Here is a 25,833-nt window from a genome sequence, read left to right as displayed (position 1 = left end):
ACTGCCAGCTTAAAAGCAACCGACTAATATTACGTGTGACTGAGAGTTACTCGTACTATTTAGAGGTAACATCGATTCCGGCTGTTTAGCAAACAGCTAAACAGATGTTCCGCAGCTTCCAAACAATAAAAAAAATGACGCATTTACATACCGACATCAAAGGAAAAGAATATCGTTTCGACTGATTTCCCTATTACAGCCCATGAGTGATATGGCTAAAGTATGAAAGATATTGCATATTCAGTCCATTACCTTTTTTCAAAATCAATGAAATACAATGTGTGTTATGTAAGGTTTTAAAAAGGTGTTACACTCCATAATTGATACAAAAATAATTTAATGTCTCACGTTCACTACAGTCCACAAAATCACTAAAAGAGATGTACTCCTTTCCTTCGATGGCTGAAACGTTGTACTAGACGAAACCACGAACCAGGGTGGATACAATGGCGTGTCCTCTCTCCCACACTGGGCACGCCTCAGAGGACTATCCACAGGAATATCTCTCGTTGAATACATACGCATTTAAGAAGTAACGTAATGTTATGAAAAAAAGAAATAATTAAATTTCAATATATTTCATACGATTTTAGTCCATAAATATAGTCATATATCTTTTAAAAAGACAAAGTCCAACGGACGTTGTTTGAATAATACACATTAACATTCGAATTAAGTTTTGATGAGAGGCACAGGTTTTCACTTTCGCTGCACCACTCACACAATCACTTGTCACAATGGAAACACCATTCTGCAGGGAAATTTGAATCCAGAGGAACAGATCGGGACATCTTTAACTCTTGCTTGATGAACTTTGATATTTTTTGTGTCTTGAAGCTCCAGTATTATAGAAATCCATTCGCTAAGATTTCCCTCCTAATACGGAATGGCTCTGTCAACTGCCGATGCTGCTTGACAACTAAAGCTATGTCCATAACTAAGAACAAACATTGGTATTTCCAGTGAACTGTTATATACATGAGGACGTGGTCAAAAAGCGGATATGAGAATATTCATGCAAAGTTCGCAAAACTTAATTTTTTTTTATGATGTTAACGTGAATAAAGAAAAACCGAAATAAAGGTAATGACAAGATTTCCTCTAAATTCCTATGCAAGATGATCCGCACAGGACGTAACATGGTTCCTGATTCTGTAACTGGCAATCTCAAAATTTCTATCCATTTTTCTATTACTTTGGGACTAACTCAGCCGTAAGGATTAAATACCTACAGAAATCAACCTGTGTCTTTTGCCTATGTGCTGCGCCGTATAACTGTCCATTCTAACAACAAAAATGTCGGAGTTTTGCGCTAAGTAGACAGATGAGTGGCTGAACTAGCAATAAACATGTTTCCGTTATTTTCATTAAGTTTTTGCAACAAGCAGTAATCCTCATCCTGCTTGGAAACTTCTTGTTTGATATTCACTTACCTCGTAGCATGCGTTGCTATGACAAGGTGATTTCAGTCTTTGCTAGATTAAGTCGTCCTTTCTGGATATGATTTGAATATAAGCACGATTGATACTATTTGTATTTGGTACATGGTCCCAAGGTTTCTTTGCGTATCGCACAACCTTTAAAATTTCGCCGCATAGATCCCTTCGTGGAATTTCCATCGATGCGTTATTACAATTCCTAATTCCCTCAATAAACACAAATTTTAAAGACATGAAAAATCAACGCAGTCATGACGTATTATACTCGCGAATTACTCAGCATGATACCAAGTGTCACCATTTCACCGATGTGAAGATAGTGGTAAATCGTTTCTTTCAGGTATTTCGGCACTGCACATTTTTTAATGCGACACCGTTTCTACAGAACAAACAAAGAATGTCAAAAGTGGAAAGAAAGAAGGAAACAGCTCTGAAATTAGTAAAAGAAGAAACAGGATCGAAAGTTGACAGTTTGGGCACTTTTCTTTTATCTTACTTTGTCTGAAATCTGATTCTTTAAGATATTCGTCTACATTTAATGTTTTTTACTGAATGTGGGCAAAGGTGTAATAACTGTGTACCACAACTGAAGTGAATATGCACTGGATGGTCGGTCAACGAAACTAAAATCATAGCTCCGTTTCCTGTGCATCAATTTAAAACTTTAACACGTTCTCAGATTTTTTCGAGAAAGTGTATGACCAAAGGTTTGGTGACATGTACCTCCTTCGCAGTCGCCGAAACAATTTTTTCTCCCTCTAATTCAGAGAAATAGAAGTTTAACGGTGTTACCTTTCACACGTTTACTTGACCTCATCTTCGAAGTCAGCATTGTGCGGCCTGTGGGCCACTGAAACTGAGAACCATGTTTCCCTTCAGTACATCTACTATTTACGACATCTGCAAATATCCGTACTAGAAAAGACATCTTCATGTCGACAAACTGACAATGTCGACCATTTGTATGTGAGAGTCCTCCCTGATCAAACACAGAAGGGTAACCACTATTTACTACGCCTTACGCAGCCCACAACGATCCTCAAAATTCAAGCAGTTCATCTGACTACTTTTATGTCCGCTGTGCATATTTCCACTTTATCGAAACGACGTATCAACCAGACGATTATTTCGCCTCTAGAATATCACATTCTGCAGGTCCTCTTTTCTGGAGCCAGTGATGGATACGGCTACCAACAGCGACGAAATATCACTGCCAATGTTAGGACCGTGGTCACTGTTGCGGAAGTTAGTGGCAGAAGATCCTCTGCTCTGCCTCCGGTGACCGGGACATCGGACGCATCCTGGAAACCCGCTGCAGTGCCCTCGGCCGCGGCGATGAAAGTGAAGGCGTGGTCAGCAAGTCCGTCTCCGCCGTAGTCCCGTCGGTGCTAGCAGACAGCGCTGGCCGCCAACAGCAACAACAGTAGCAGCACCTGCACGTGCAGCCCACGTGGCTGTGGCGACGCGTCGCTGTGTTGCATAGCGGCCGGCGTCTGATCTGATAACAGAAGAAATGTGATGCTGCACTGCTGTCTGCTGCAGTATTTACGAGTAGGCAGAATGGGAGAAAGATACGTACAGCCTCAGAGGCCGTAACAAAAGGAAACAACCAAGCGGACAAGCGTAGTAAGGATCGAGAAAATATTTTAGGGTTGCCTAATTCAATGATTGCTATTGGGGAATCCATGTGTGTCCTAAATCAGGAAGGAAGCAGGAGGGAATGGGGAGTGATTTCGAACTCATTTATATTTTTGGTTGCCACATGGGCAGAACATCTATCACACAAATAACATTACTGCGTTTTAAAATATTTTGAAGCCTTATTAGGAAGGATCATTCTCATACATTAAGTAATAATTCGGGAGCGGCTCCCTATAATTTTCTTGGAACCCAAGAACCGCGTACATGCGAATGTCTTACGGTTTCTTCTTGAAGCCAGTCTTAAGAGATACACCTGAGCTCACGGAGAATCTTACAAAAACCTGATTTTCACGTTAGCTTCTCAAAGATCCATTTGAATGATTAATTTTATGTTTCTTTGATTTCAGCATTTTCAAGAAAATATTTACTGATGAGACGGTGGCACATCTTTTTCCGATAACTCCTATTAACGGACTGGTTACTGTACGCCGAATGAAGAGTGGCCCATCAATATGAGGACACCGTATTCCACACTGCCTCGTTCGATGCGCCAACTACCTTCTTTGGGTCCATCCAGTGAAAGCTGACATCTGACGAGTACATTCGATCATTCGTTCACACAGAGTTTCAGCCTTAAAACGTACGTCAATGGCAAAACGGTGGTTTCTGGCAGCTGGCCGGAGTGGCCGAGCGGTTCTAGGTGCTTCAGTCTGGAACCGTGCGACCGCTACGGTCGCAAGTTCGAATCCTGCCTCGGGCATGGATGTGTGTGTCGTCCTTAGGTTAGTTAGGTTTAAGTAGTTCTAAGTTCTAGAGGACTGATGACCTCAGATGTTATGCCCCATAGTGCTCAGAGCCATTTGAACCATTTGATTTCTGGCAAGCCTTGCACTGCAGCTTCTAGAAACTCAACGTGGCAATCTGGACCGTCCTCGGTGAGATGTAACATCTGCAGTTTGTTTAGCCGGCCGCGGTGGCCGAACGGTTCTAGGCGCTTCAGTCCGGAACCACGCTGCTGCTATAGTCGCAAGTTCGAATCCTGCCTCGGACATGGGTGTTTGTGATGTCCTTAGGTTAGTTAGGTTTAAGTAGTTCTAAGTCTAGGGGACTGATGACCTCAGATGTTAAGTCCCATAGTGCTTAGAGCCATTTGAGAAGTTTGTTTACGTGCCATTTCTGCGTGGCCGGAGTTGTCATAATAATTTAAGTACAGCTGACCCCATTGTCTCTAACTGAACTAATCCGGAACAGCAGTTGATATTGCTGTAATCAGAGCCTTACCAGATTTGAAGCTCTGTAGAGACAGTTTCGTGGAGCTCTGCAACAAATTTCAGCTTCACTGTGCGGGCTATGGCTGACTGTCTCGGTGGTGTTGATAGAAAACTTGTGCGATATGACAGGTTCTCTTCTCACCTGATATCAGGGCGCAATGCGTTTATTTTGTGCTAACGGCATGAAGAAGAGACTCTCGAATTAGAGGCACCACTGTTTCTCTGTCGTAATTTTGAATTGTTTGATACGTCACATGAACAATTTTTACTAGTAGCAAGCAGAATGATTATTTCCAATATTGCGCCATGTTGGTTACATAGATTCATGGCATCGCCCTTAAGCACACTATTATTTCTGTTATTCCGCCTATTTTTCTTTTAGAAAGGTTCTTTCTCACCTATGGACCACCCCGCACAGATAGAAAGTTACTCATCTGGAGTATAGGCACGCAACTGAGGGAAAATAGGATATAAAGTAGAGGAGAAACGTGTACAAATGAAAATGTTTACGTAAGGCATAGAGCACCTGGTTCGGCATACAGAAGGATTAGAAGAAATATAAAATTTTCAGGATTGGCAATTGTTCACGTAAAGTGGTGGTAAGTTCCTGTGGGGACCAAACAACTAAAATCATCGGTCCCTAGGCTTACACACTACTTAATATAAGGCAAACTAACTTACGCTAAGGAGAACACACACACCCATGTCCGAGAAAGGACTTGAACCTCCGACGGGGCTAGCCGTCAAATAAGGAATTGGCCATCTGGCTGGGGATTAAGAAGGATCAGATGAAATATTAAATTTTCTAGAAAGTACATTTTTCTCAGAATTTTGATCAAGGAAGAACAAAACAAGAAATAAAATAATAAAGAATAAGCATTAATGTTCTGGAAGAGAAGGTAAAGAGGTGACCAAGGGACCAATGTGAGACGAAAGGTATGTTACAAGGAAACATCACAAGTAGGTTAGGGCAACTTCTGCCAAAAAGAAATCTATACTAAATAATAGCTTAAAATTCCGGAGTTTGTTTCTCTTGGCCACTACGTCAGATTATCGTAATCCTGGGAAGTGCAGCAAATATTAAAACCAGTAGGTAGGCTTGTCTTTCGTGAGCAGGATATCGAATCTCTCGATTGTAGGGAGGGCTGTAGAGGCGAACTTTTCTTACGATATTCTTTGTTTTTTCTCTCTCTTCCTGAACTGAAAAACAAGAACGTGCATAGTTACACTGTAAATTTCTTATCTCATACACTTAACTTCCAGTAACACACTTATTTACAATATTTGTTATTTAATCCAGCAACTTCGGTCAGTGTGGACAAGAAGTGATCCGGTTTGCGTAAAACAGTACTTTCATCTTTTGGAGGACGAGTGCGTTGCATCTAAATCGAAGGAGTGGGTTTTTACGTCTTCTTCTCTTTCTTCTTCAGCTTTTGTGGCATTGTTGAATCACTTCAAACAGCCATTTTCTGTTCACATTCTTCAGTAAGTTTTCCTTTCGAATTGCGAACTACCTTCTCATTTTAGTGTTTTTTTTTTGTCGATCCTCACGTGTAAATACCCTTTATATTGTATGTCGTTTGTCTATTACAGGTTTAAATCTTATTATTATGTTTTTCAGTTTCTTTAAATTTTGTGTTTTGATTTTCAAGTTGTCCATGGATCACTCTAGCTATTTCATATGTTCCATGATTTCCTTTATCCGTCCTACATGTTGCTTCCTGTTCCATAATCTCTCTATGATTTTTCTTGGGAATTTGGCTATTGGTGTCATCACGCTATTGCCCATCTTTTTGATATTTCTCATTTACACGTGTTCTAGCTGTTCTTACCTGTACTTTTAGGATTTTGTCGATTCTTTCTTTTTTTGGGTGACTTTGAAAAGCGTTTAACTTCTGTATGTCACTCTGGTTGAACCTTTGTCTTGCAACGTTTTAATATAGTCTCGACTGATAGGCGTTTTCGTTGCTTGTGGACCAAGTTTATTTTTAAGCTTTTATCGTTGGTTTTTTCTAGCCTTGCAAGTTTCTCTCCAAGCCGTATGATGCAATTTCTCCTAGATATTTAAATTGTTTTATTATTTTGGCTTTCCTGTAATATACTTTTGTGTGGTTAGTTATTAGTGGATCTTCTACCATTAGCTCAGTCTTTTCGAAAGATACGTGGTGTCCTATTCTTTTGTACTATATATTGTTCGTTTGTTGCTTGATTTCTGGCTACTTGATTGTTATTAACCTGTGATATGAACTCTCCCAACAATATAAGTTTATTTGATCTTCCTTGGTTCCAGTTCTTATGTTTTTAGGATTTTCCTTGTGTCATTCCTTCATCACTCCAGAGCACAGTTGTAAAAATAAAGCGATAGACCGTCTCCCTGTCTTAACCCTCTTTTAATCGTAAATGGTTCAGATATTTCTCCTCCGAGCTTTAGATTTAGTGTTAGTTAGAACTATGTTTATCGCTTTTAATAATTTAGGATGGAGTCCCAAATTACTTAACATCATAATTGTAGATCTGTGGATACAATCATAAGCTTATTTGAGGTCTACGAAGATTATGACTTGTTGTTTCGGTTTTCTTTTGTAGTAATCCGTTCCAAAGATTAAAGCGATTATCTGTTCTGGGAAGATTCTCTAGGGTCTAAATCCTCCTTGGTATTTTCCCAGTTTTATTTCAAGCTGATCTTTACAGCGATTGTCTAAAATTCTTGACATGACTTTGTATGTGATATCCAAAAGGGAAATCCATATATAGTCGTCTGGATTCGATTTATTTTCATTTCTGAGTAATTGATAGATCACATAGTCCAATTTTTTAGAAGTTCTTCTTTGTTCCAAATTTTCGTTACACATTGCTGTAATGGTGGCTTCACAGGTTCTATTGCATACGAGTATTTTCAAAGCTGTACGAATATTTGATCTTCTTCACTTGCTTTGTAGCTTTTCAGCTTTTACAAAGCTTTATACAGTTTAGGGATTGTAGATGGATTCATACTTTCATCTGGTGTTTCAACAGGGATATGTGTATTTATGTGCAGTAGTTGTGGGAATCTTTGCCACTGAGTGATTTGTTAAATGTTTCTATAAAAGTTTGTATGCTTTTTTTCTACTGCTGTAGGCCATTTTACCATATTTATTTCTTAACATTAATGTAGGAGGGTGATGTCTTGACGTCTGTGTGCAAAATATTTTGTAGTAACCCTCTGAGCCTGTTTTATCACTGTTTATTTCTTTCATTAGAAGTATATTGCTGTTGGCGTTAATCTTAGATAAGTGACCATCCGGTCTGCCAAGCGCTGTTGGCAAGTGGGCTGCACTCAGCCCATGTGAGGCAAACTGAGCAGCTACTTGATTTAGAAGCAGCGGCTCCGGTCTCAAAAACTGAACTACGGCCGGGAGAGCGGTGTGTTGACCACATGCTCCTCCATATCCGCATCCAGTGATGCCTGTGAGCTGCCGATGATACGGAGGCCGGTCGGTACCACTGGGCCTTCCAAGCCCTGTTCGGACGGAGTTTAGTTTTAGTTTAGTTGGTGTTAATCCTTCTTATTATTTTTAGAGTTATCTTGCTTTGTTCTGTTAGTTTTAATTGTGATTCTCCCGTCTTATGTCTCTGATATCTTAACCAGGCTTGTTGTCTGTCTACCACTGAATTATCACACTCATAGTTCCACCACTGGTGTTTTTTCTTTGGATTTACTGGGTCTATTTGTTTCAACTGCGAACTATTTTCCCTAGATTATATGTTATATTTTCATTCCTCGTTTTTTCTTCATTTTGCGTTACTTATCAATTTATGGAGGTCGTGGGTTTCCTTATTTTCGAGGATTTATTTTCTTTAGCAACGTGAATCTAATTTTCATTTTTATCTTGAAATGATACAAACCGGTATCTGTCCCTCTCAGACCTTCCACATTACAGCGTTATCCGTGGTAATTTTTATCCCCACAGACATAATGCACTTGCCATTCTTCTTTCTTTCAGTCTAGACCTCTCCACGTTTTAGCTTATTTGGTCTTCTCTTGAAACCATTTTATTGATTTCTGCGGAATACCATCAGTCTTATGCCATTCTTGTTTATTTGTCTTTGTGCTGGCCTTTTCCCTACTCCCTCTCATTATCTCGTTTCCTTCTTGACGGGGTATTAAAATCTGCATTTAAAATTTTGATGTGATTTTTGTTTATGTTTGCTGTCATCTGAGCTGAAAGCTTACGTAAATCATCCACTTCATCTTTGTGTTCTTTCTTGTTATCTTAATCATTAGTTGGGGCACAGGTATATACTATTCTGTATATTTTATTTGCAGCAATTATAGTTAGTGTTGATAGCCTGGAAAATGTGATTTAAATTCTATTACGAATTCAATTAATTTAAGAAGGATTAGAAATCCCGTTTCGAATTGCAGACATCGCTTCTGTACTCCTTTTCCTGTTATTCTCTTATAAATTATATAACCATCTGATTCTATTAATGCCTGGTCAGTGTTGCTTATATCTTGATGTCTAGTTATTAGGATCCCTTTGCAATCCATTTCGTCTGTCGAAATTTTGAGTTTATCTGGTTATTTGATGGCTTTTATGTTGTGTGTTGCTATGTCGTGTATCTGTCCTGTCTCGACACTAGATATCGATCTTCTGTCTGCCTTGGGTATTTTCAGATGTTGCGACTCATCTAAGTTACCTTTCAAGTGATTGCCCACTGAATCTGTGTTCAGCCGCCCTTCGCAAATGTCAAGCAGTTGCCTTGTCATTAAAAGATTTCCTTCCCTGTCTGACTTTCAAAGGTATTTGCATGGAGCAAGCTCCGAGTTGCCACTACGGTTGGGAACCGTAAATACTGTAGTATGTTTGGCGCACGAAAGCTATCTCATTTCACTTAAGTTTGCCGTCAAGTCGTTGAGGACGCTCGATCCGGCACATGCGACGCGCCACATCCGAGTATCACTTACCCGCGTGCTACGACAGCTTGGTGGATCAGTAGGAAACTCACGTCTCTAATTAGAGTATTAACTCTTTTGTGTTACGCGTGTGTTCCCAAAGTGCTGCGACCGATGTGGATTATGCTAGCAGTCATCTTTAGATCATAAAATGTCATTATAGAGTGTGAAACGTAACATTTTGTACAATCACATATTTCATTGTAAAACATGTGACGTGTTACACACTGAAACGACAAATTAGATGACGCAAGTCATGCTGTAGAACCAAGTCCTTTATAGCACAATAGATGTAGTTCTAGACTCTGTAATGGTATTTTATGATGTGAAGATGATTGTTAGAGTAATCGAAATCTCGTGAAGTAGACAAGTAAATTTTATGCTCATAATTAACGTAACGTCTCTACACTCTTGACCACATCAGGCTTTATAAAACTTAATCCGCCATCAACATCATTATCAGTTACGATATGGAGGGACATAAATAGATAAATTATTGTACTCGGATAGTAAAATGGAGACAAACAGTCTTCTTAAGCTAAATTGAGGATTTATTGCATTGCCCGAAACACTAAGACTTTGACTGGAGGCTTATATGAAATTACATTTTCCCCTTCGCATACCAGACATACTCTGAGGGTGACCAATCAGAGGCCCCGTTCACCCCAGATACGGATCCGCACATTCCTTACGGTCCGCAGCTCGTGGTCTTGCAGTAGCGTTCTCGCTTCCCTCGCACGGGGTCCCGGGTTGGATTCCCGACGGGGTTAGCGATTTTCTCTGTCTCGAGATGACTGGGTGTTGTTGTGTCGTCTTCACCATCATCATTCAACAGCATTATTGGCGGAGGAAGGCAAAGGCAAACGACCTCCGCTAGAACCTTGCCTAGTACAGTGGTGCGGGTCTCCCACATCTTACGTTACACTCCTCGGAGTATGGGGCCTCATCATCATCACATTCCTTACGTCGTTTGTGGTGTGAAGTACAATCTGAAGTCTCGTACTATCCTTCTGGAATATACCATTTGGTACCCTGGTCATGAAGATTTTTAACATTCTTGCCAAATACTGTTGAGATATTGCATTTAATTGATGAAAGGAGAAAATATAAAAATGCAGTAAATGAAGCATGCAAAAAGGAATACAAAAGTCTCAAAAATGAGATCGACAGGAAGTGCAAAATGGCTAAGCAGGGATGGATAGAGGACAAATGTAAGGATGTAGAGGCGCATATCACTAGGGGCAAGATAGATACTGCGTACAGGAAAATCAAAGAGAGCTTTGGAGAAAAGAAAACCACTTGCATGAATATCAAGAGCTCAGATGGAAACCCAGTTATAAGCAAAGAAGGCAAAGCATAAATGTTTGAAGGAGTATATAGAGGGTCTATACAGGGGCGATGTTCTTGAGGACAATGTTCTAGAAATGGAAGAGGATGTAGATGAAGATGAAATACGAGATATGATACTACGTGATGAGTTTGACAGAGCACTGAAAGACCTAAGTCGAAACAAGGCCCCGGGAGTAGATTACATTCCATTAGAACTACTGATATCCTTGGGAGAGCCAGCCCTGACAAAACTCTTCCATCTGGTGAGCAAGATGTATGAGACAGGTGAAATAACCTCAGACTTCAAGAACAAGATAATAATTCCAATCCCAAAGGAAGCAGGTGTGACAGATGTGCAGCCATGGCTGCAAAATACTAACACGAATTCTTTACAGACGAATGGAAAAACTAGTAGAAGCCGACCTCGGGGAAGATCAGTTTGGATTCCGTAGAAATGTTGGAACACGTGAGGCAATACTGACCCTACGACTTATCTTAGAAAATAGATTAAGGAAAGGAAAACCTATGTTTCTAGCATTTGTAGACTTAGAGAAAGCTTTTGACAATGTTGACTGAAATACTCTCTTTCAAATTCTGAACGTGGCTGCGGTAAAATACAGGGAACGAAAGGCTATTTACAATTCATACAGAAACCATATGGCAGTTATAAGAGTCCAGGGGCATGAAAGCGAAGCAGTGGTTGGGAAGGGATTGAGACAGGATTGTAGCCTATCCCCGATGTTATTCAATCTGTATATTGAGCAAGCAGTAAAGGAAACGAAAAATTTGGAGTAGGATTTAAAATCCATGGAGAAGAAATAAAATTTTTGAGGTTCGCCGATGACATTGTAATTCTATCAGAGACAGAAAAGGACCTGGAAGAGCAGCTCAACAGTGTGGACAGTGCCTTGAAAGAAGGATATAAGATGAACATCAACAAAAACAAAACGAGGATTGGAATGTAGTCGAATTATATCGGGTGCTGCTGCAGGAATTAGATTAGGAAATGAGATGCTTAAAGTAGTAAAGAAGTTTTTCTATTTGGGGAGGAAAATAACTGATGAAGGTCAAAGTATATAGTATGTCGGACATGTGCGACAGAACAAACACTACTCGTGATGAAGCGGTTAGTGCATTTATAGTTTCACAGAATCTACATAAACTATCGGGACAGTACAATAAAGAAGCAATTGCATCACACGTGTGGAAGTATTAATAATAATAATAATGGTAATAATTGACTGCAGAAGTAGAGAGGATATAAAATGTAGACTGGCATTGGCAAGGAAAGCGTTTCTGAAGAAGAGAAATTTGTTAACATCGAGTATAGATTTAAGTGTCAAGAAGTCATTTCTGAAAGTATTTGTATGGAGTGTAGCCATGTATGGAAGTGATACGTGGACGATAAATTGTTTAGACAAGAAGAGAATGAAAGCTTTCGAAATGTGGTGCTACAGAAGAATACTGAAGATTAGATGGGTAGATCACATAACTGATGAGGTACTGAGAAGAATTGTGGGAAGAGAGATTTGTGGCACAACTTGACTAGAAGAAGGGATCGGTTGGTAGGGCATATTCTGAGGCATCAAGGGATCACCAATTTAGTATTGGAGAGCAGCGTGGGGGGTAAAAGTCGTAGAGGGAGACCAAGAGATGAATGCACTAATCAGATTAAGAAGGATGTAGGTTGCAATAGGTACTGGGAGATGAAGAACCTTTCACAGGATGGAGAGGCATGGAGAGCTGCATCAAACCAATCTCTGTACAGAAGACCACAACAACAATAACCACATCCTGACGAGACTCCCTTCAAGGATCACCAAATCTCCTTTGTTTTCATATCCAGTTGCTCAGCTCACCACGAGTCTAGGGGTGTTGGTAAGATGTAGGGGTCGAGTTTCACTGCTTCTTTTGACTTTCCATCAGTTCGTCTGCGGGTACATTGGCGCTAGTCTAAGCACCACAAACAAAACTGAGCCAAACAAAATCGAGACTGGTCACTGAATACCACAGAATACACCCCCTCCCCTCAGTGGTACTGTTGACTCTGGGTCCACACCAAATAAGCCTTTGTTATCATACTAAACGATGCATGAGTATTCAAGATTTAAATTCACCTTTGAACAATGTTTCGGAGACGGTTCCTGTTGATACTCTCTCTGCAGCCTGTGCCAAAATTTCAACTGTTGTGTGTGCCAGTGTTAAATCACTTCAAAAGAGAGGGGATACGATTGACTTAAACTATTATCGTCCAGTTTCCTTGCTGACATCTTTTTCGAAGTTATTCGAAAAAGTAATGTACTCAGGAGCAGTGGCATACTTAAGTGTGGACAATTTACTTACCATATCGCAGTTTGTATTCCAGGAGGCTTGCTCCGCTGAGAATGCCATTAATGCATTCACTCATCAAATAGTACAAGCCTTAAATAACAATATAGAGCCAGTTGGTCCTTTTTTAATATTCCTAGGCGTGTTTTTGTGAAGATTGCGTTACTATCTTATGAAAACTCAAGTTTTATGGAATTGGGGGCTTTATGCAGAGCTGGTTTGAATCATACTTAACGAGCAGTATGCAGCAGGTTGTGCTGAATAATTAAGACAATGTCGAAAAGGTAGAGCATTTTAGTGACTCTAGGAAAAATAATCACAAAGGGAGCACCATAAAGTTCAATTTGGGTCCACTCCTCTTCCTTATACATGATGTTTCAAAAAGCACTTTATTAATTTAAAAATTCATATAAATTAATTCATAGTACCTACAGAGTTGATTGTAGTGTCAATTTCTAGGGAAATGCGTTACGTTTTGTCTCGCATAGTTCGCTAGTGCCGAATCGTACCGTAAGGAGCACTAGCGGTAGCTATGATAAAGATGGCTGCTTTCACTAGATCCGAGTGTGCTAGCTGTATGTTTTGGTTTGAAGAAACGAAGTCGGCGACAACAGTTCAGCGTAATTTACTTACTAATCACGCTAAAGATCCTCCTAATAGGCCTACAATTTATGAGTGGTTTAAATTTTTTGTAGAAACAGCATGCTGAGTAAGACATGGGAAATCGTCAGCTCGTCCAAGCACACCTGACGACGTCGTTGGGCGAGTGAGACAACGTTTTGTCAACAGCCCTATGAAATCGACTCGGCGTGCATCTCGCGAACTGCAAATCCCACGTACGACTGTTTGGAGTGTGTGGAGAAACCGTTTGCATTTGAAACCCTACAGACCGACGATCATACGAGCAACAAGAGACACTGATAAAATTGCTCGCAACAACTTCTGTGCGGATATGTTAAATCGATTACATCAGAATGAACATTTCTAGGACAAAATCATCTTTTCTGACGAGTCAACTTTTCACTTAAGTGGCAAGGACACATAACTGTCTGATTTGGGGCAGTGGAAATCCACATCAAACATTGTAACATGTTCGTGAAGGCTCTAAACTGAACCGTTTTTTGTGGATTGAGCGAGAACAAAGTGTACGGCCACTTCTCTTTTCCTTGAAAGAACCATCAACGGGATAGTTTACCTGGATATGTTACAACAATTTTTGATACTACATATCGATGAGGATGATCAAGAACGAAATGTTTACTTCATGCAAGATGGTACACCACCCTACTACCTGGCTAAAGTCCAGGGTTTTCTCAGTGACCGCTTTCCAGGTCAAGGAATTAGTAGTGATGTGCCAATTGCATGGATCTGACGTTCCCCAGATTCTTCTTTATGGGAATTCATCAACGATACCGTGTTTGTATCTCCTGTGGCACTTCACTAACTGAACTTGAGCAAGAATTTAAGTAGCCACTGAGCAAGTTACACCTGCAATGTTACACCGAGTTTGGGAAGAAAGTGATGTTTGCAGGATAACCAACGGAAGCCATATGCGGCATCTTTAGTTTGTTGTTGTTGTGGTCTTCAGTCCTGAGACTGGTTTGATGCAGCTCTCCATGCTACTCTATCCTGTGCAAGCTTCTTCATCTCCCAGTACCTACTGCAACCTACATCCTTCTGAATCTGCTTAGTGTATTGATCTCTTGGTCTCCCTCTACGATTTTTACCCTCCACGCTGCCCTCCAATGCTAAATTTGTGATCCCTTGATGCCTCAAAACATGTCCTACCAACCGATCCCTTCTTCCAGTCAAGTTGTGCCACAAACTTCTCTTCTCCCCAATCCTATTCAATACCTCCTCATTAGTTACGTGATCTACCCACCTTATCTTCAGCATTCTTCTGTAGCACCACATTTCGAAAGCTTCTATTCTCTTCTTGTCCAAACTAGTTATCGTCCATGTCTCACTTCCATACATGGCTACACTCCATACAAATACTTTCAGAAACGACTTCCTGACACCTAAATCTATACTCGATGTTAACAAATTTCTCTTCTTGAGAAACGCTTTCCTTGCCATTGCCAGTCTACATTTTATATCCTCTCTACTTCGACCATCATCGGTTATTTTACTCCCTAAATAGCAAAACTCCTTTACTACTTTAAGTGTCTCATTTCCTAATCTAATTCCCTCAGCATCACCCGACTTAATTTGACTACATTCCATTATCCTCGTTTTGCTTTTGTTGATGTTCATCTTATATCCTCCTTTCAAGACACTGTCCATTCCGTTCAACTGCTCTTCCAAGTCCTTTGCTGTCTCTGACAGAATTACAATGTCATCGGCGAACCTCAAAGTTTTTACTTCTTCTCCATGAATTTTAATACCTACTCCGAATTTTTCTTTTGTTTCCTTTACTGCTTGCTCAATATACAGATTGAATAACATCGGGGAGAGGCTACAACCCTGTCTCACTCCTTTCCCAACCACTGCTTCCCTTTCATGCCCCTCGACTCTTATAACTGCCATCTGGTTTCTGTACAAATTGTAAATAGCCTTTCGCTCCCTGTATTTTACCCCTGCCACCTTCAGAATTTGAAAGAGAGTATTCCAGTCAACATTGTCAAAAGCTTTCTCTAAGTCTACAAATGCTAGAAACGTAGGTTTGCCTTTTCTTAATCTTTCTTCCAAGATAAGTCGTAAGGTCAGTATTGCCTCACGTGTTCCAACATTCCTACGGAATCCAAACTGATCTTCCCCGAGGTCAGCTTCTACCAGTTTTTCCATTCGTCTGTAAAGAATTCGCGTTAGTATTTTGCAGCTGTGACTTATTAAACTGATAGTTCGGTAATTTTCACATCTGTCAACACCTGCTTTCTTTGGGATTGGAATTATTATATTCTTCTTGAAGTCTGAGGGTATTTCGCCTGTCTCATACATCGTGCTCACCAGATGGTAGAGTTTTGTCATGACTGGCTCTCCCGAGGCCATCAGTAGTTCTAGTGGAATGTTGTCTACTCCCGGGGCCTTGTTTCGACTCAGGTCTCTCAGTGCTCTGTCAAACTCTTCACGCAGTATCTTATCTCCCATTTCGTCTTCATCTACATCCTCTTCCATTTCCATAATATTGTCCTCAAGTACATCTCCCTTGTATAAACCCTCTATATACTCCTTCCACCTTTCTACCTTCCCTTCTTTGCTTAGAACTGGGTTTCCATCTGAGCTCTTGATATTCATACAAGTGGTTCTCTTCTCTCCAAAGGTCTCTTTAATTTTCCTGTAGGCAGTATCTATCTTACCCCTAGTGAGACAAGCCTCTACATCCTTACATTTGTCCTCTAGCCATCCCTGCTTAGCCATTTTGCACTTCCTGTCGATCTCATTTTTGAGACGTTTGTATTCCTTTTTGCCTGCTTCATTTACTGCATTTTTATATTTTCTCCTTTCATCAATTAAATTCAATATTTCTTCTGTTACCCAAGGATTTCTATTAGCCCTAGTCTTTTTACCTACTTGATCGTCTGCTGCCTTCACCACTTCATCCCTCAGAGCTACCCATTCTTCTTCTACTGTATTTCTTTCCCCCATTCCTGTCAATTGTTCCCTTATGCTCTCCCTGAAACTCTCTACAACCTCGGGTTCTTTCAGTTTATCCAGGTCCCATCTCCTTAAATTCCCACCTTTTTGCAGTTTCTTCAGTTTCAATCTGCAGTTCATAACCAATAGATTGTGGTCAGAGTCCACATCTGCCCCAGGAAATGTCTTACAATTTAAAACCTGGTTCCTAAATCTCTGTCTTACCATTATATAATCTATCTGAAACCTGTCAGTATCTCCTGGCTTCTTCCATGTATACAGCCTCCTTTCATGATTCTTGAACCAAGTGTTAGCTATGATTAAGTTATGCTCTGTGCAAAATTCTACAAGGCGGCTTCCTCTTTCATTCCTTCCCCCCAATCCATATTCACCTACTATGTTTCCTTCTCTCCCTTTTCCTACTGACGAATTCCAGTCACCCATGACTATTAAATTTTCGTCTCCCTTCACTACCTGAATAATTTCTTTTATCTCGTCATACATTTCATCTATTTCTTCATCATCTGCAGAGCTAGTTGGCATATAAACTTGTACTACTGTAGTAGGCATGGGCTTTGTGTCTATCTTGGCCACAATAATGCGTTCACTATGCTGTTTGTAGTAGCTAACCCGCACTCCTATTTTTTTATTCATTATTAAACCTACTCCTGCATTACCCCTATTTGATTTTGTATTTATAACCCTGTAATCACCTGACCAAAAGTCTTGTTCCTCCTGCCACCGAACTTCACTAATTCCCACTATATCTAACTTTAACCTATCCATTTCCCTTTTTAAATTTTCTAAGCTACCTGCCCGATTAAGTGATCTGACATTCCACGCTCCGATCCGTAGAACGCCAGTTTTCTTTCTCCTGATAACGACGTCCTCTTGAGTAGTCCCCGCCCGGAGATCCGAATGGGGGACTATTTTACCTCCGGAATATTTTACCCAAGAGGACGCCATCATCATTTAATCATACAGTAGAGCTGCATGTCCTCGGGAAAAATTACGGCTGTAGTTTCCCCTTGCTTTCAGCCGTTCGCAGTACCAGCACAGCAAGGCCGTTTTGGTTAATGTTACAAGGTCAGATCAGTCAATCATCCAGACTGTTGCCCCTGCAACTACTGAAAAGGCTGCTGCCCCTCTTCAGGAACCACATGTTTGTCTGGCCTCTCAACAGATACCCCTCCGTTGTGGTTGCACCTACGGTACGGCCATCTGTATCGCTGAGGCACGCAAGCCTCCCCACCAACGGCAAGGTCCATGGTTCATGGGGGGGATCTTTAGTTTAAGGTAAAAAAAAAATCTTGATGTGTTTCCCAACAAAATAACACTAAACCCAGCTCTATATCTTCTTCCAAGACATTTTTATGAATTTTTAAAGTTGTAAAGTCCTTTTTGAAACACTCTGTGTATGTTAATGACCATCCGATTAACATTCAGTAAGCAAAATCGATACTTTTGGCAGACGACACTAATGTTATTATAAGGCCCATTAGAGAGAAAGCAACAGAAGTGTTGGTAAATCATATTTCCCAAAGATTTATTAAGTGATCCTCTGAAAAAGGACTCTCCGTAAATTTAAAAAAGAACACACTACGTTCAGTTCTGTGCAACTAATACATCTACATAATACTACGCAAGCCATCTAATGGTGTGTGGCGGAGGGTATTTTCGGTACCACTTTCTGTTCCTTCCAAACCTGTTCCACTCGCGAATAGTGCGTGAGAAGAATCATTGTCTTTAAGTCTCTGTACTGTCTCTGATTTCTCGAATTTTCTCCTCGTACTCAATACCTGAGACGTATGTGGGGGCAAGTAATATGTTGTCCGACTCCTCCTGAAATGTGTTGTCCCGAAATTTCAACAGTAAATCTCTCCGTGATGCACCATGCCTCCCTTGTAACGTCTGCCAGTAGAGTTTGTTCAGCACCTCCGTAACGCTCTCTCACCAGCTAAACGATCCCGTGACGAAACGCACCTCTCTTCGTTGGATATTCTTTATCTCCTCTATCAGTCCTACCTGATAGGGATCCCAGATAGATGAACAATACTCAATAATCTGGCGAACAACCGCCTTACAAGGCACTTATTTCGTGGATGAGTTACATTTCCTTAAGATTCTTCCGATGAATCTGAGTCTGGTGTCTGCTTTTCTCACTATCTGTTTTTTTTTTTTTTGGTCATTCCACTTAAGGTCGCTTTGGATAGTTAAGCCTAGATGTTTTACGGCAGACACTGTCTCCAGCTGTTTGTCATCAATAGTGTAACTGTACACTAATGGATTTCCTTTCCTATGTACGCGTAGTATCTCACATTTATTTACGTTCAAGGTCAGCTGCCAGAGCCTCCACCATTTATCAATTCTCTGCAGGTCGTTCTGCAAATTCTTACTGCCTTCTGGCTTTGCTACTTTGGTATAGACAACTGCATCATCTGCAAATAGCCTTAAAGAGCATCCGACGCTTTCTACTAGGTCATTTATAGGTATTGTAAACAGAAACGGTTCTATCACACTTCCCTGTGGTACACCGAATATTACCCTTACATCTGTGGATTTTGTTCCGTTAACAGCGACGTGTTGACTTCTATCTGCAAGAAAGTCTTGAATCCAATCGCAAGTCTGCTCCTATACTCCGTAAGCTCGTATTTTTTTCATTAAACGGCAGTGCGGGACGGTGTCAAACGCCTTACTGAAAACAAGGCACGCGGCATCGACCTGAGAGTCGTTGTCCACTCCGCTGTGGATCTCATGAAGGAGCAGAGCGAGCTGAGTTTACAGTCATGCCAACAACTTGAGTAGGCGTCAGTAAACAGGGTATACATATTGCTAAAAACTTAAAGGGAAGAAGCATAATACTGAGTTCCTGAACCAATTAAGTTCAGCTGCTTTTGCTCTTCGTATAACTGCTAATCTTGGAAACAAACGTATCAACTTCCTGACATATTTTGCAAAAAAATGGCTCTGAGCACTATGGGACTCAACTGCTGTGGTCATAAGTCCCCTAGAACTTAGAACTACTTAAACCTAACTAACCTAAGGACATCACACACATCCATGCCCGAGGCAAGATTCGAACCTGCGACCGTAGCAGTCGCACGGTTCCGGACTGCGCGCCTAGAACCGCGAGACCACCGCGACCGGCCATATTTTGCATATTTCCAATCAATATTGTCTTACGGAAATAATTTTCTGGGGCAACTCGTCACTTACAAAGAAAGTATTGACTGCACAAAAGTGAGTAACAAGGATAATATAGCGTGTTTCCCCTGTACGTAGCTCTTCAAGGAGCTAGGCATTTCAACAGCGCCGTCACAACATGTATGTTCGCTAATAAACAGTGATAATCATACCTACAACGCTGGAGGGAAACATGACATTTATTACTCACTGTTAAATCTGTAAGTGGCTCAGAGGGGTTCAGTATCTTGCAACATAAATTGCTAGTTATTTACTACATAACATAAACGTCTGACAGATAGCGTAGCATGTTTTAAATCTAATTTAAAATCACATCTCCTGGACGACACCTTCTGTACCACTGGTAAATTTCTGCTTAAAGACTGGTGCCGGCCGGCGTGGCCGAGCGGTTCTAGGCGCTACAGTCTGGAACCGCGCGACCACTACGGTCGCAGGTTCGAATCCTGCCTCGGGCATGGGTGTGTGTGATGTCTTTAGGTTAGTTAGGTTTAAGTAGTTCTAAGTTCTAGTGGACTGATGACCTCAGATGTTAAGTCCCATAGTGTGCATAGTCAGCCACTGAAGACTGCTAGCCAGCACATAATAAATAAATAAGTAATGTTTGGATATACGAGTGGGATTAAAAATACGAGTGTGTTCGTTAATCACACAAACATATCCTGTAACAATCTGTCGTGCATGTAGTTAACTAACTAAATAACTAGCTGTCGATCTAATTGTCTAACACTGTCGAAGTATCCTATGATGTTCTCACTGCGCATCCTTTCTGGAAGGACACGTGGCTGCTTTTTATACCAGGTTGTTGCCCTGAATCCATCTCGTCACTACTTGTTTGCAGCCACAGTCAACTGCCTGTGCAATCTGTCAGCACGTAGCTTTCATGTCCATCATGCCAATGATTGAAACGTATCCAAGTCAAAAAGATGGTGATATGCTGCACCTTCACTTCATCTGAAGCGATCTCCATGTGAAAAGTTGTAGAAGTTTAGACACACCCAATATCCTCCATGCACCATTCTTCGTCTTCTTCTTCTTTTTCTTGTCTTCAGTCTTCTGACTGTTTGATGCGGTCCGACACGAATTCCTCTAATTCCTCTCATGTGTCAACTTCTTCATCTCAGAGTAGCGATTCCAACCTACGTCCTCAATTATTTGCTTGATGTATTCCAATATCTGTCTTCCTCTACAGTTTTTGTCCTCTACAGAGCCCTGTAGCACCATGAAAGTCATTCCGTGATTTCTTAACAGACGTCCTGTGATCCTGTCCCTTATCCTTGTGAGTGTTTTCCACATACTCTTGTCCTCTACGATTCTACGCAGAACCTGCTCACTGCTTACCTTATAAGTCCATCTAATTTTCACCATTCGTTTCTAACACCACATCTCAAATGCTTCGATTCTCTTATGTTCCGGCTTTCCACAGTCCATGTTTCACTGCATAGAATGTTATGCTCCAAAGGCACATGTTTTCCTAAAATTAAGGCTTATGTTTGATACTAGTAGACTTCTCTTGGACAGGAATGTCCTTCCCTCCAATGTTAGTTTCCTTTTGATGTCGCCCTTGCTCCGTCCGTGATTGGTTATTTTGCTGCCTAGGTAGTAGAATTCCTTAAATTCTCTTACTTCCTGACCATGTCGGGTTTCTCCCTGTTGTCATTTCTGCCTCTCCTCATTACTTTCATGTTTTTTTTCGATTTAGTCTCAGCCTATATTCTGTACTCATTGACTTCTCATTCCACTCAGCAGATCGTGTAATTCATCTTGACTTTCACTCAGCATAGTAATGTCATCCTCTAAGTTTATCATAGAAATCCTTTCACGTTGAATTTCGATTCCACTTTTCAACCTTTCTTTTATTTCCATCACTGCTTCTTCGATGTACAGATTGAACAGTAGGGCCGAAAGACTACACCCCTCCTATAAACACTTTTTAATCTGAGCATTTCGGTCTTGGTCTTCCACTCTTACTATTCCCTCTTGGCTCTTGCACATATTGTATATTACCTGTCTTTCCCTATAGCTTACCCCAAATATTCTCCGGATTTGATACATCTTGCACAGTTATGCACTGTCTAACGCTTTTTCGGTCGACAAATCCTATGAACGTATCTTGATTTTTCTTTGGTCTTGCTTCCCTTACTAATCACATCGTCCGAACTGCCTCTCTGGTACCTTTACCTTTGCTAAAGCCAAACCGATCGTCGTCTAACACATTCTCATTTATCTTGCCCATCTTTGTGTATATTATTGTTGTAAGCAACTTGAATGCAAGAGCTTTTAAGCTGATTGTGCAATAATTCTCGCACTTGTCATCTCGTTTGGTCTTCGGAATTATGTGGATGATATTTTTCCGAAAGTCAGATGGTTTATCGCCAGTCTCATACGTACTTCACACCAACCTGGATAGTCGTTTTGTTGCCACTTCCACCAATGATTTTAGAAATTCTGATGGAATTTGGTCCAGCCCTTTTGTCTCGTTTGATCTTAAGTCTGCCAAAGCTCTTTTCAACTCTTATTCTAATATTAGATCGTCTATCTCTTCTATATAGACTCCTTTTTTTTCTTACACACTACTCTTCAACTGAACTGCATACTCAGCTATTCCTTATCGCAGTATCTACAGGCTTAGAAAACTCAGGCATATCTTCATTGCTTAGTACTTCCGTTCCCACTTCGCGCGTAGATACTTCCTGAATAGTCTCTTAAACTTCAGCCTACTCTTCTTGATTACTACATTGTGATCTGAGTCTGTATCTGCTCCTGGGCACGCCTTACAATCCAATATCTATCAGCGGTGTGTTGGCTCTTCGCCTTACCTTGCTTTGCCGTGGCGTGATTGGTCACGTGAAGCTTAAAAGGAGCGGGCTGAGAGAGGCTGACAGGTCGGTTTGCAGCGAGGTTGGAGGGAGTTACGAGCTCGTCCGGGAGAGGGCAGTACCTTCCTGTACTGAGGGTGGGAGGGCCACGGCGGCCGCAGCGTGCAGGCAGCCCTGCTGCAGTGCGGAGCCGCTGTAGGTTTGGCGTGACGCAAAGGAGCGCCGTAGCTGAGTGGGTCGGCGGCTCGAGGCGGCGAGGCCACGCTGGCGTAGCGGATCCTATGTTAGCAGTATCCGCAAAGGAGGCCGTTACTGTCCGTGGACGGTTTAGGCATGGGTGTTGCTGCGTTCTGTCCTGTGGCATCACACAGTATGTCCAATCCTCGTGCTGCTGTTACTGACGGCGTCCTTTGTAGCTGGTGAGCCGTTTCAAATTCTGTACTCCGAAATATCTAGTGGATGATGGCTATTTTTCTGTTGGGAGCCGTTCCCCGTTGTGACTGGTCTACTTCACTTTCTGGCTCAGCCGTACCCGAGTTATGTCTCTTCTGTACCGCTATTCATATTTAAATTAGTTGGTTTTAAATGTTCATGTGGCCCGTGTTAAGGCTTGTGGCTTTATAAGGAGTTCCTCTGTCTGTGACAGGCACATACCAATTAAATTGTTTTAAAATGAAGCCAGTGAAAAACACTAAGCACGTGTAGTACTTCTGCTAGTGATCTTAAATTAAATTTAATCTGGGAGGTCTCATTATAAACACTGTAAATTTAAAATCTTCCTCCTGTACGTTACCAGTATTCCATGTTACTTAGGTTAGTTAAGTCTCTTACTCACCCAGTGCTTCTATAATTTGTGTTGTGTCGTTAAATACTAATATGCTGTCAGTTTGCAATGTGGTTAACTAAAGAGGAAAGATAGAATTATGTATCAACTCCTTGTCTGAAAATTTTTATGTATGAGCTACAATACGAGGTGTGTAGTATTTACCGAAATAATTGATTCCTTCGATCCGTTAATTCAGTGGTTGCTATCTTAAATTAGTGCTCCGTAAAAGGCTCACGGCTTTTCTAGACACACAACGCTTGGCTATAAATGTATTGGGTTTTCCATATATTATAGGGTGCAACTTGTTTGTCTATGTCGTGTCCGAGGTTGCCTTAGGTACTGCCGCCATCGGGCGCTGTCAGTGGAGCGACCCTGCGGTCCTTCAAGGGGGCCGTAGCGCAACAACACACTGTTGATGAGAAAGTGCTTTATTCAAAAACCTTTTTTAAGTTGTCAATCATGCTATTTTAAGTAAGAGATAGTAGAGTGTATTGATTCTGCTGGGGCCATCATGTTGCAGAAGAGACAAACTAAAACTGCTGTTGGAAGGATTTGTTTTCTCCGTTTTTCTCCAAAATAAGTTTGTTTGGATGCTGCAAAATTGTATGTAGCTTAAAGTCCCTTTGAAAAGGAACTGGTTGTATCCTTGTGATAGTTAATATTTTATAGAAATGCGATATTTGAATCAGAAGTTTAAGTTCAGTTCAGATATACAGTAGTTTCACTAGCGTGTCTAGGAGTGAACTTTGTTTTACGTCAGTCATTCACAGATAAACATTCAATATTTTTACGAACTTGCGCTTCTAATTATAGCGTTTGTATGTGATTGTTATAATTCTCGGACTAATCGCTGGTGGCACCAATCTATAAATTCAATATACTATCAGTTTTCTTTTTTCTTTTTTTTTGTTATATTTTATTTGAATAAAATGTACTGGCTAAGGACCGATTAATGTAGTCTGAATATCTGTGCTAAAACCAGTGTGCTGTGCTGTTATTCTATTATGTCGGCCGGCCGCGGTGGTCTCGCGGTTCTAGGCGCGCAGTCCGGAACCGTGCGACTGCTACGGTCGCAGGTTCGAATCCTGCCTCGGGCATGGGTGTGTGTGATGTCCTTAGGCTAGTTAGGTTTAAGTAGTTCTAAGTTCTAGGGGACTGATGACCACAGCAGTTGAGTCCCATAGTGCTCAGAGCCATTTGAACCATTTTTTCTATTACGTCGTGCTAAATAAAGGAAGTGAAAAGGGTATTCTTATGTTGTATCTTTGAATGGGTGTCATCTTCCTACTACCGCAGCTATGTGCTCTGGAAACAACTATGACACGCTTTACATACTAACTTTGCGAAAAGAATGTTGCTGCAGGACGAGGATTTTCTGCATCGTATCATCTTCAGTGATGTATGGACATATCATCTAAGTAAAAATGAGGGCAGATATAATGTGTTCATTTGAGGGTCATCAAATCCCCACGAGATCGCACAGCTGCAGCGGAACTCCGCTAAATTGAATTGTCTTCTTGTCATATCCCAGCGGAAAGTGTATGGACCTTTCCTTTTCGGTGGAACAATTGTGCCTAGCGTTTCTTATCTTGATGCGATAAAACTATGGCTCTTCCTCCGACTGAAAGTAGCTGAACAACATAACTTTATGCGACAGCAAGATGGTGTGCGAACTCACTGTAATAACTGAGAGGCCGCGCTGTCTAGGGCGTCTTGTCGCGGTTCGCACGGCCCTCCCCGTCGGAGGTTCGAGTCCTCCCTCGGGAATGGGTGCTTGTGTTGTCCTTAGCGGAAGTTAGGTTAAGCTACAGTAATTAGTGTGTAAGCCTATTGACCGATGACATCAGCAGTTTGGTCCCATAGCACCTTACCACAAGTTTCCAAACCAACTGAGTATTAACTGAGTATGCGGCTAGTTAAACGACATTGTACCCGGCCGTGGATTGGCTGCAAGGGGCAGGATGACAGAGGTTGTTTCCCATAACCTCCACGGTTCCTGATTGCATGTCATCCGAATTTTACCTCGAGGGGCTCATAAAGTGTCACGTGTATATGCGCCCGCTACCAGGTGATCTATCTGACTTATCAAACAGGACTGAAACTATTTTGCAACAGTGATTCTAGGGTCGTAGATCAAGGTTAGGGCAGAATTTGCCTATCAACTCCATGTATGCCACGTGACGAATAGTGCTCATATTGAAGACTTGTAAGAAAGACAGTCCTAGCTGCTCCTTAATTTGATGTATTATTTATAACTGCAAGTTGAATGTAATAAATGCTACACAGCATACAAACAGGTATACTCATTTTTAATCACCCTCCATGAACTGTGGGAAATGAGATTCCTGTAAAACGACAAATTCTGTACGGGGCGAGCCTTGATTACTTTAATTACTGGAAACGTAGGTGCTGACTAGACGGAGCTGTATTCAGTGGCAAATGCTCTAAGGCGACTGAACTATTACCG

General features: G+C 41.2%; 1 protein-coding gene across 1 annotated transcript in view; it reads right to left on the bottom strand.

Moving 5' to 3' along the window:
• Window positions 1–313: 313 nt before the first annotated feature.
• LOC126236896 (zwei Ig domain protein zig-8-like) overlaps window positions 314–25,833 on the bottom strand; it is a 724,735-nt gene continuing 699,215 nt past the window's right edge. Inside the window, exon 6 of the mRNA XM_049946543.1 lies at window positions 314–2,937. Coding sequence (XP_049802500.1) covers window positions 2,828–2,937 — 110 coding nt within the window. The 3' untranslated portion in view covers window positions 314–2,827. The remainder of the gene's footprint in view (window positions 2,938–25,833) is intronic.

Source organism: Schistocerca nitens, chromosome 1 (genome assembly GCF_023898315.1).
Source record: "Schistocerca nitens isolate TAMUIC-IGC-003100 chromosome 1, iqSchNite1.1, whole genome shotgun sequence".
NCBI classification, from domain to species: domain Eukaryota; kingdom Metazoa; phylum Arthropoda; class Insecta; order Orthoptera; family Acrididae; genus Schistocerca; species Schistocerca nitens.
This window is presented reverse-complemented; position numbering and strand designations above follow the sequence as displayed.